This window comes from Dipteris shenzhenensis, chromosome 5 (assembly GCF_047967505.1).
Source record: "Dipteris shenzhenensis isolate YYH24624 ecotype China chromosome 5, Dip_SZ_1.0, whole genome shotgun sequence".
NCBI lineage: Eukaryota > Viridiplantae > Streptophyta > Polypodiopsida > Gleicheniales > Dipteridaceae > Dipteris > Dipteris shenzhenensis.
In genome coordinates this window covers 25,498,510-25,510,517 of record NC_141600.1, presented here as the reverse complement: position 1 = coordinate 25,510,517, position 12,008 = coordinate 25,498,510, and the positions used below count along the sequence as shown (strand labels likewise).

At 40.7% G+C, this 12,008-nt stretch overlaps 1 protein-coding gene across 1 annotated transcript; it reads left to right on the top strand.

Annotated features, from left to right (window-relative positions):
- Nucleotides 1-421: 421 nt before the first annotated feature.
- On the top strand, nt 422-3,699 carry LOC147901794 (pentatricopeptide repeat-containing protein At5g27110-like). Its single transcript, XM_087374373.1, has 2 exons — nt 422-663; nt 753-3,699. The coding sequence occupies exon 2, from the start codon at nt 784-786 to the stop codon at nt 3,697-3,699; it is 2,916 nt and encodes a 971-aa protein (XP_087230499.1). The 5' UTR covers nt 422-663; nt 753-783.
- Nucleotides 3,700-12,008: the final 8,309 nt, after the last annotated feature.

The window sequence follows — 12,008 nt, the reverse complement described above, 5'->3', positions numbered from 1 at the left end:
TGCTCTTACTGTTTCTGATAGAATCAAACAAGCATATAGCAATTTCAAACACATGCAAGGCACCGAAGACAAAACCAACAGTGCTACTGCAAACAATAGAGAACTTCTTCAAGGAGATACCCAAAGAAGCAACAACATATATTGTAGGCGACTTCAACATCGATTATAATTCCAAATCAACGACGACGTCAAACATAAAACAATTAATGTCAACTTACAACATGAGACAAGTCATCCAAACACCTACGACTACGCATGGAACTACCATTGACCACATATGGATCAACTCAACAGACAACAACTGCAAACACGGAACAAACTTCATTTATTGGTCAGATCACTCAGTACTTTACACAACACTTACCGAAACAACCCAAATTACCACCCCAGCTGCACGTTCACTCAAGACCTAAGAAAAACAACATATTCTCCATGGGCAGGCCCCATGAAGTCACTTCACCTTGTTTAGGATTGGAGGTTTTTTATCTTCTTTGTCACAACCCATCTCTTGCAAAAAATATTCAGAAGGTCCTTTATTTTGTTCTTGTCAAGAGAAAAGAGAGTAAGCAAAGTCGATCGACGCAGGACAGCCAAATTATACTTTCGCCAGGCTTTCTGGACAGATCATCGTCTAGATTCTCTTACACATCGTAACTTTATAAGGTATCCATGTGGATGACAGCTAATTTTTATTGTCTATGTTTTAGCAACACCTTTTCAAGTTCTTATTGATGGTCTTTTGTTATGGCAAGCGTGGCTCTTGAGTGTGGACTTTCCTTATCGATGCGTTCAAGCAAACGGTGCAAGCTTGAACGTCTCGACCATGTTACTAAGGAAATGACCCTTCTGCATGACCAAGGATTGCCTGTTTCCCTGCACATTATCCACAAGCTTCTCCTAGGATGTTTTGAAAATAAGGATTTCGCAACTGGGAGGCGATTGCATGCTCTTCTGATGTCCAGTTATGGACTCGATGCTGTTGCTATTGTAGTAGACCAGCTTATCCGCTTGTTTGCGTCGTTTGGAAGCTTGCTTGAAGCAAATCTTGTCTTTTGCAAGGTCGTACGGCCAAGTGTATATACGTGGCATGCAATCATTTCAGCACATGCCACTCATGGAGAACATTTTGGTGCCATCCAACTATATCATAAAATGCAACAAGAAGGTATAAAGCCAAATAGATTTATATTTTCATGCATCTTGAAAGCATGTGGCAGCCTAGGAGCCATACAGGAGGGCAAGCGGATACATGATGAGATCATCAACAGTGGGATCAAAACAGATGTGGTTGTGGGGAACACCCTTATTGACATGTATTCCAGATGTGGGAGATTGGAGGAGGCCCGCATTGTGTTTGATGAAGTCCAAGGCCGCACGGTAGTGTCATGGTCTGTGATGATTGCCGGATATGTTCAACATGGGTGCTGTCTTTTGGCTTTTCAACTGTTTGAGAAAATGCAAGTTGAGGGTATAAAGCCAAACAAAATTACAATGTTGTGCATTTTGAAAGCATCTGGCAGCATAGGAGCTTTGTGGCAGGGTAAGTTATTACATTACAGGATAATTGGAAGTGGACTGGAGTCAGATGTGTTTGTGGGAAACACTCTTGTTGACATGTATGCAAAATGTGGCAGCCTAGAGGAAGCATGGAAAGTATTTGATCAATTGCCAAATCGAACTATAGTGTCATGGGGTGCCATGATTGCAGGATACGTGCAGCATGGACATATTATTGTAGCTATCAGACTTTTTGAGAAAATGCAACAGGAAGGCTCAAAGCCAGATAAACGCACCTTTTTAACCATCCTTAAAGCATGTGGCAACTTTGGTGATTTAAGGCAGGCCAAGCTGATACATGAACAGATGATCACATTTGGGATTGAGGTGGATGTGGTTATTGGGAGCACACTTGTTGACATGTATGCCAAATGTGGAAGCCTGGAGGAGGCACGCAAAGTGTTCAGTAAGTTAGCAAACCGAAACATTGTGGCATGGAGTACGATGATTGCTGGGGATGCCCAGCATGGGGATGGCCTTTATGCTCTTGAATGCTTTGAAACAATGCAACAAGAGGGCATAAAAGCGGACAAAGTCACATTTTTGTGCATTTTGAAAGCATGTGGCAGCATAGGGGCTTTAGAACAGGGAAAACTTATACACGAGCAGATAATCAGAAGTGGACTTTTAGTTGATGACCACATCAGCAGCACTCTTGTTGACATGTATGCTAAATGTGGAAGGCTGGAGGAGGCGCACAGAATTTTTGACCTATTACCACATCCGGATGTGGTTTCATGGGCTGCAATCATTTCTGGATATGTTCAGCTGGGGGATTCAGTTTTTGCACTTGAACTTTTTGAGAAGATGCAACTGGAAGGCATTAAACCAGACAAGATCTTGTTTTCATGTATCTTGAAAGCTTGTAGCAGCATAGAAGCCATAGGACAGGGTAAGCGTATACATGACCAGATCATCAGTAGCGGGCTCGACGTTGAGGTGGTGATTGTAAATGCTCTGATTGAGATGTATGTCAAATCTGGGAACCTGGATGAGGCTCGCACAGTGTTTGACAAACTGTTGTATCAAGATGATGTTTCGTGGGGTCTGATGATTGCAGGTTATGCTCGCTATGGACATGGTCTCTCTGCCCTTGAACTTTTTAAGAAAATGCAAGAGATGGGCACAGAGCCAAACAAAGTTGTATTCCCTTCTATCTTGAAGGTGTGTAGTAGCATAGGAGCCTTAGATCAGGGCATGCTGGTACATGACCAAATCATCAGAAGTGGCCTTCAATTGGATGTGATTGTTGGGAGCTCTCTCCTTGACATGTATGCCAAATGTGGAAGCCTGAAGGAGGCATGCAAAGTGTTTGGAGATTTGCCGAGCCAAGATGTTGTATCGTGGGGTGCAATGATTGCAGGATATTCCCAGCATGGCGACTACAGGATGGCTAGGCAAAGTCTTGAGATCATGCAACAACAAGGTATCAAGCCAAACGGTACTGTTTATCTTGGTCTTCTTGCAGCCTGCAGCCATGTGGGCCGAGTGGATGAAGGCCATCATTACTTTAAATCTATGAGAGATGAACATGGTATTACACCAAGTATAGAGCACTTCAACTGCATGGTTGACCTTCTTGGCCGTACAGGTCGCTTAAAGGAGGCAGAACACCTACTGCAAAGTATGCCAGTCTCGTCTAATGTCACTGGATGGATGTCTTTGCTAACGGCATGCAGAACTTATGGCGGGGTAAAGCTAGGGAAACATTGTTTGAATCACATTATGCTCTTGGATCCCAACTTTGCAGCTGCGCATGTGCTCATGTCGAACATCTATGCTGACGCTTGCATGTGGGAAGATTTCCATGATATACAACAAGTGAGAAAATTTGGTGGACTGTGGAAGAAGCCTGGAATGGCCTGGATTGAGGTTAACGATAAAGTGCATGAGTTCATGGTGGGAGAAAACTCCCTCCTGCAAATTAATGGAATGTCTGCCACTGTAATGAGGTTAACGAGATTTATGAAGGGTGAGGGATATGTGCCTCAACTAGATGTACTATTAGAGCTGATATCTTGTAAGGAGAAGGAAAGTGATTTATATGAACGTTATTATGAGCCGACCTCAGCTTTTTGGTCTCTTAACACACTTAAATATACTAATATTCAAATTACAAACAATTATTTGTGCTTTAATTGACTGCTTATGCTATAGAGATTGTGTTCAGAACTAAGATGCAGCATGCAGAATGAGTGATGCGAAACCTATCATTGCATTTAGGGTGCAGTGAATTCTTTTTTAATATTTACGCACCTGTAAAGGTACAAAACATTTGCAGATTCAACACAGGTGTCCGTCTCTTGTGTTTTCCTTTGATGCTAGTATTTTTGTGATTGATACACTTCTGAGACATTCTGGACAAGGTATCGACAATTCCAGCTTTTCTCAAGAAGCCTTCTTGGTCCCCTAACAAGTAGTTCTTGAGGTAAGTTTTTGTGAAGAATCCTCTATGTCCGTAACTTTGGCACTGAAGCAAAACATGTGCCTCTTTGCTTTGTTGCGGAAATAGCAACTTTTGTGCTCCCTGTTAACCTTCCTCAATTTTCTGTCAAAATAGTTTTGGTCTTCATATATTATCAAAGGATTGGTTTTCTACGGATACGAGTCATTTTTTCTGTGGGCTTTTGCAGCAACTTATGAACTGTAATTTGAGTCCCCACCTAGTGTCGTTCACTGTAATTTCTGGAGTGGTCATTTTCATATGTTTGTTCTTGACTTCCGAGCCATTCCATTGCTGCTTTATACCAGCCTTTTTCCTTAGTTTCCATCACAGCATACGAGTGTTTTTAATTGACATCCATCTTCTTTACTTTATGGTATAATGAATGCATCAACAAAGAACCACAATTTCTGTCGGAAGCATACTTTGCTGCAGCCAATAATATTGGTGGCACGTTGAGTCTAAGTGCCTTTTGTCACATTATCCCACTCTCTTCCATGCCCCCTTTGGTAGAGATCTTTTAAACAATCTGGCTGCCATATGTGACTGGTTGCATCATAGAGATAAAGGCCTCCAATTCACAACTTAATCTTTTCCGTATCAATATGCTTTAATTCTTTCACATTGACTGTCATTCTGGAAAGTTTGTAGAATCTCTGTATGCATTGTGCACACATTCTTTCAATTCATCATTAGAAAAACCAAACTTATTATGTCCCCCTTTCTATTGAAAAATCAGAGATTCGATTAGTATTAGTTCTCCCCCATTGAATTGACAATTCGACCTAAGCTAACACCCTTAGCTAAATGGCCCCCGAAAAATTTATGCCCCCACCCCTTTGGCTTGCCTATATTCTGCCTTCCCTGCCGCTTGCCTCGTCCTCTCCCTTCCTTGCCTCCAGCATGCCTCACCCCTCATCTCCGTCCCCTCCCACCTCTTCATGCCTTCCCTCTCGCCTCCTTCCACTCCGCCTACCCCCGTCGAGCTTTCCCTCCTTCCCTCTCGTTTGCCTTGCATCGCCTCCCCCCGCCCCGCCCCCGACGCCTGCCCTTGCCTGTTGGTCGCGAACCTTAGGTTAGGTTATTTGGATTATTTTAGGTTAGCATGGGAGGTTGAGGATTGGGTCTGCCCATGGTTAGGTTAGGATTAGGGTTGTGTTAATTGGGTGAACCAAATTGGGTTAGTTTAAGTTGTGCTAGATGGTCAATCAAGGATTGCTGTTAGTCCCTTAAGGAAGATAATAACAATGTGATTTAATGCGAATTAATCTAAATTTCTAAGTTGTACAATTGACTCAGCATATCACACTTTGGTAGTTCTAAAATTGTGCACAAATGTTGGCTTAAATAAATCTAGCTGGCAAGGAACATGGCGTAAAGTAAGATTATTGAAATCCCCTTGAGTTCCAATATTTTGGGCATCCAAGCTATTGCGAGGTTGTCCGATGTTGGAGATCCTTAGCGTCTTTTATAAGTTTGAGAGCTTGCTGAACATGATTTTGAGGGGCAGGCTTGCTCGTCGTATGTCTCATTTTCAGGAACCCAAATCACAATGTTTGGAAAAACACAATTGGGGAGGATTGCATAGAATTCTCATTCAATCTTTGAACACAAGATCATTACAAAAATACAAAGAGGATGTGAGGGGAACAAAACACTTAATGAACTCATATGTCTTTTGCTTGCAAGAGACAAGAACCACACAGCCGAGTGCATCAATCTACACACACTTCCATCCAATAACAAATTATTCACACTCTGGATCTTGCACTTTAGTTAGAAAAGACATCAAAATTATAGATGCAGAAAGCCACATACAACAAGGAATAGAAATAACCAGCATTGCAATACAAAAAAAAAACATAATAAAATGTTCAATAATGAGAAGATGTGCATGTACCACCATACAGATCTTAGAGCCCCAAACCTAGATCTTAATTCCTAAATTTAAAACCCTAATCCTTGAATCATATACCCTAAACCCTAGACTCCAAACTCATATCTCAAATTTAAATCATAAAATGTGAACCCTATACTATATTAACCCTATATCCTAAACCCTAAACCCTAGATCCTAACCCCAAAATCTTATACCCTAAAATCAAAACCCTAAAACCTATATCCTATACCCCAAACCTTAAACTAACCCTAAGTCCTAGAGTTTAAACCCTAATTTGTAGATCCTCAATCATAGATGTTAAACCCTAAATTCTAAATTGTAAATCCTAAACCCTATACTCCAAATCCTAAAGTTTAAACCCCATACCCTAAAACTTAAATCGTAAATCGTAAATACGATACTCTAAATCCTATATTCTAAAGCTTATACCTTAAACCCTATATCTTAAACCCTAAACCCAATATCCTAAAAGCTAAGACATAAAATGTAAATCGTATACCCTATACCCTAATTCCTGGACCCTAGATTCTAAACCCAAAACTCTAGATCCTCAATCCTATATCATAGACCCTAGAACCTAAACCCTAAGCCCTAAACCCTATACTCAATATCATAAACCCTATACCCTTATCCTAAACCTTATACCTAATACCCAATATCCTGTACCCTATACCCTATATGCTAAACCCTATACTTATACCCTATATCATAAACCCCATACCCTAGACCCTATATCCTAAGGCCTAAACTCTAAACCCTATACCCTATATCCTAAAGCCTATACCCTATGTGCTATATCCTACCCTACAACCTAAATAATAAACCCTAAACACTATAGTCTAAACCCTATACTTTTAATCTTATACCTTAAACTCTGTATCCTAAGCCCTAAACCCTAAACCTCTACCCTAAAACTTAAAGCATATATCATATTCCCTAAACCTTAAGTCTAAATCCCAGATCTTTTAACCCTAAACCCTAGATCCTTAATCCTAGGTCCTAAACCTCAAACCCTAAAGTCTAAATCCTATAACTTTGAAACTTATATTGCAAACCCTAAACTTTAAATCCTATACCCTAGAACATAAACCATAAATCCTAAACCTTAAACCTTATATCCTAAACCTTATACCCTAAACTCTATATCCTAAATCATAAAATCTAAACTTTATATCCTATACCCTAAACCCTAAGCCTGCCCCAGGCCCTTAAATTTTATAAACTAAATCCTATAACGTAAACCTCGAAAACCCTACCCTAAACCCTAATCTCTAAATCACATATCCTAAAACCTAAATCATAAACCCTAAACCCTAAAACATTACCTCTAAAAGTAGACGTTAAACTTAAAACCCTAAACACTAAAACCTCAATGGTAAATATTAAACCCTATACCCATAACCCATAACCCTAGATTCTATACCCTACACCCTAAATAAGGCCTTCATAAATTTCTATCACCATGAAATTTAAATAAGAAAACATTGTTTTGCAATTAAATGTGCTTTGAGAGTGATGTGAACCTTGAAACTCATCTATTCCTAAGATAACATCACTCATTTTGACACCTTGCATGATCTTCACAACACCACGACTTCCTTAATATTCATGAACTCATCCACACTTGATAAGACATCGCAAATAAAACATTTTCCTTTCTTAATGTGCATGAATTCATCCACTCTTGATAAGTCATCACTTATGGAAGCTCTCACTTTTTTTTTAGCAAAAAAAGTTTTTTGTATTATGTCTCAAAAGACAAGATATAACCATGTCAAGTTCCCTTTACACCTAGTTCAACCAGTAAACAAAAGAAGAAGAAAACAAATGCATATCATACATCAGTTATAGACTGAGGGTCTGTTGGTTTAACTTTAAAATCCTTGATCAAAGCCTTGCCATCTCTATAGACAGCCCATTTGCCTTCTTTTCTAGCCGCCTTCACCTTTGCTAGTTTTGAGCTTTTGTTCCTTAGCTGATTCTTTGTGAGTTCCTCTGCAATCCACACCTGTAGACCTTTCAACTTGTTGGATTGTCTAAGAACTTGCATTCTTTCAGCCCTTGACTCGAAGATGAGAATTCCTTGTGCTAATTCTTAAGCTATCTAAAAGTTGAGATCACCCAAATCAATGCATGGTAAAGCTTTGCTGAGTTTTTCACGGGTCTCTTCCCAAGAATCCTCTGCTACATTCCAATTTTTTGGTAGTCCTCCAATCCTAAGCTTCTTTGAGTTGAGCAACCTTTCAACTTGCTCCTTTACTTCCTTCTGTAGTCGTGTAGAGTCTAAGGAGCTCTTTACTTCTCCTTTGATCTCTCCCTTGATCTTCTTATGCATCTCTTCAATTTGTTTAGATACTAATTCATCATCTAAAACTGAAATGGAAGTTGGCTTATTTAGCTTCAGCTCATTCACTTTCACTCTCTCCTCTAGATCTTGAAAGTTTTTCTTCAATTCATTGTTCTCCTTGAGCAATAGAATCTACTATTGGAGAAGAAGTATGACCTCATTTTGCCTAGTGTTAGGCAAAGGTGGCTAGGCAACTGTGCAAAGATGCCAGAAGAAGGACTGTTAGGAATTTTGAAAGTATTTACCTTAAAACCCCTCACATTAGATGAACTCAAAGAGGTAGTGATGTGATGGATGAGGGTAAGACTTCGGGGGGGAATGGCCTTCCTATAGAATTTTATATGGCCTTCTAGGATACTGTAGGCCCTCTACTTCTCTAGATATGGAATGAAATCCTTGTTTCCTTGTCTTTACCTACTCGCATAAATGGGGGATTTATCAAACTTATCCCCAAGGAGGGTCCCAGGGATGAACTTAAAAACTGGAGACCCCTCACCAATGATTCCACTACAATTGCAATGAGTCCACAATTGATAAGGGAACCCAAGGCTGCCTCAGTTTCATTTTGAATAAGCCAGCCCAATGGGAGCCTCGAGTTCAGGGGCTCATTCGGCTGAAGGGAGCCTTAGGCTCCCTTATCAACCACTCAAAACAAGGTATGCTACTTTAAATAGGAATGAGCAAGAGGTTTTGAAGGAGCTTGGATGCTTCAAGATTCCCCATGGCTCTGTCTTTCGCCTGCTTTGGATCCCCATCGGTTTTCAAATCTCAATCTTATGCAAATTCAAGAAGAATCTTGAGAGATGGAGCGGGATTCAAGACAATTTGATGGGAAGAAGATCAGTCCTTAATTATTGCCTTTATCCTATAGCTATTTTCTATCTATCCTACTGGGCGCCTTCAAAGGATGGCCTTGAGAGTTTCATTAAGCTCTATAGATCCTTTCTCTGGGGGGGTCCTACTAGATTGTCTAAGGTAAGGTAGTCTTTCTACAATAAACCAAAAGGGGAAGGAGGTCTGGGGATAGTTGACATTGAGAAAGCGGCTCATAAGCTTATCACCTCCTGGATTGTAAAGGCTATTCTACACCCTTTGGAAGATTGGTCTCTGCTTTTACTTAGAAACACTATTCACATACGTCCTCTTAGAGCTCCTAAGTGGAAAACATTTCCTCTTCTTTCTAGCCTCTGCTCCTCGGAACCCTGCACGACAAAAGGAAGCCCCTTATGGAGGTCTTTGTGGTCTACTTTTGAGCAAATAAAAAACCTCATTTTGTTTACATGAAAGGGTCACACTATTTCCAATGCATACCTCGATGGTCCATAACTGTCACGGGTGAAAAAACACTAAGGATGCTGATTTGAATTTTTCTTCTATCAATTTCCCTATCACATTAAGCTTGCTGATAATACTAGGGTGAAAGCTCTAGGAGTGATAAAGAACTTGGCAGTGGATGTATGTGGTATTTCAATGCCTATAACATTTTAGTTTATTCCTAAAAAATCAGATGCTACGGCTTACCCATTGATCTTAGGAAGGCCATGGCTATGTCAAGTAAAGGAAATTCAAGAGTGGGAGACAGGTGATCTTATCCTTCAAGGAGAAAAAGAAGATCCGCTACAACATCAAGAGTCATCATAGGAAGGTGGTCAGAGATGCTTCTTCAACATCTGAGAGTCCTAAATCAGAGTCATCCAATGACGAGGAGACAACAGCTAGTTCTAAGGAGTCCATTTAAGGAGCAGCATTTGATCTTTGCATAGGGGTCAGCCCAAGGGATACTAAAGGAGGTAGATCCTGGTAGGAAGAACCTTCTTCAACCAAGTTCAAAAGAGATGATGTGGAGTTCACTGGTTGTCTCAACCAATAAAATGAGCTTCTTCTTGATGATTCCATAACAGGTACTGAGAGAGGATCACTTGAAAAGGTTGGATGGATTTCCTAACCTTTTTGCAAATAGCTACTCATAGGTACGACAGGTTACCTTTGTGGAGCACAATATTGATCTCAAACCCCAAGGCAAGCTAATGGTGCAATGGCTGAGGCATTTGGATGTGGTGCAAGTAGAGTTGCTTAAGAAGGAGGTAACTAATTTGCTTCAAGCAGGAATCATCTTTCCTGTAGAGAATTTTGAGTGGATTTATCCAGTGGTAGTCATTCTAAAGAAAGGTGAAAATGGTAGGTTTGTGTGTATTTTTGTCCTTTAACTACATGCACAAAGAGGGATTATTTTCTTCTACCCTTACAAGATGAGATTTTGGATCAAGTTACAGGCCATGAATTGTATTCTATGTGTGATGTATACTTTGCATATTTTCAAATCTCCATTTTTGAAGAAGATGAAAGGAAGACCGCATTTGTTACTCCTTTGGAAGTATAAGCCTATAGGGTGATGCCATTTGGCTTGACAAATGCACCAACAACTTTTCAATGTTTCATGAGTCAAGTATTTGCAACCACTCATAAGATTTATCTTGGTTTCACACCTTTTTAGCCAGTTTATGGGGTAGAGGCCATTTTGCCAATAGAATTGAAAATCACTAGCCTTTGCACATCATTTGCACGATCTAATGATGAGCAAGAAAGTTATGACCAACACCGCATATACGGCTTCAAGAACTTCAAAATATGGAAGTAGCACAACAATGGCATAAAGCAAGACATGGCAGTCTCACAAAGAAGAAGAAGAAGTTAGAAATCAAGGAAGGAAGCTTGGTCATGAGGTTTGATGTCCGTGTAGAGGAGCGATTGTATAAGAAACTCCTTTGACATTGGGAAGTTTTCTTCAAGGTGAAGAAAAACTTCAAAAATAACACCTATCTTTTGGAATATGTAGATGGTAGAGAGCTTCCTAAGCATCATGGCCAGCAAAACCCCAAGGCAAGCTTGGGGATCTGTTAGGGGGGGTGAAGATGTGACACCAAAAATTAACATTTTTTCAATCTTGACTCTATACATACCAGAGGATTTGCAACAAAAATACTTTTGGAATAAGCTTGTGGGACCCACAAGATGATGTGACATAAGGCATGAGGATCAAGTAGCATGATGAAGAAGCTGGCGATGAGGAATAGCTTTGATGGTGACGGCAGTAGCTAGTCTCATTAGGGCTTGGCGATCATCTAACGATGACCACTCATGTACTAATAGTGTGGGATGTTGTGGTGTGGTCTCAGCGGCGGTGACTCACGTGTCATGGGGTAGTTGAAGATATGCCAAGGGAGCCTCCACTCCTAGCTACTCCTTGTAGGAGCAATGCATAGCACGAGCCATCCGCAAGTATCACTCAAGTGGCCTCTGGATTTTTGCAATGTGGTTTCACGCGAGGAAGAGGGAAGAGGAAGAGGGGAGGGGAGGGGAAGAGGAGGGAGAAGGGAGGAGGAGGAAGGGAAGAAGGAGAAGGGAGTGAAGGGGGATGGAGTGAGAACCACAAGGGCACTACAATGTAAACAAGAGAACACCCAAAACACTCTCTTGGAAGAGAAGAGGGAGCTTGTATTCAAACTTGTGCAAACAACAATGAAGACCAAAGTCAAACTTTTGGCCTTTTATAAAAGTCACCTTTTGAAGGGAGGGCCAACCCTTTTCCTTTTTAGCACTCTCCCTCACTTTACAACCATGGGCTCTTGGGCTCGTAGGGTGCCAAGGCATATTGCTATTCTTACTGACTCTCCCTACTAGCAGAAATAGCGCTTGTGTTAACCATATTAAAGTGCTTGGGACAAACCTAGAATTAGGAGATGGTCCTAGCCAGTTCCCAA

Excerpts from the sequence above, each read along its gene's own strand:
- LOC147901794 (XM_087374373.1), top strand. The coding sequence starts at position 784 with ATGCGTTCAAGCAAACGGTGCAAGCTTGAACGTCTCGACCATGTTACT.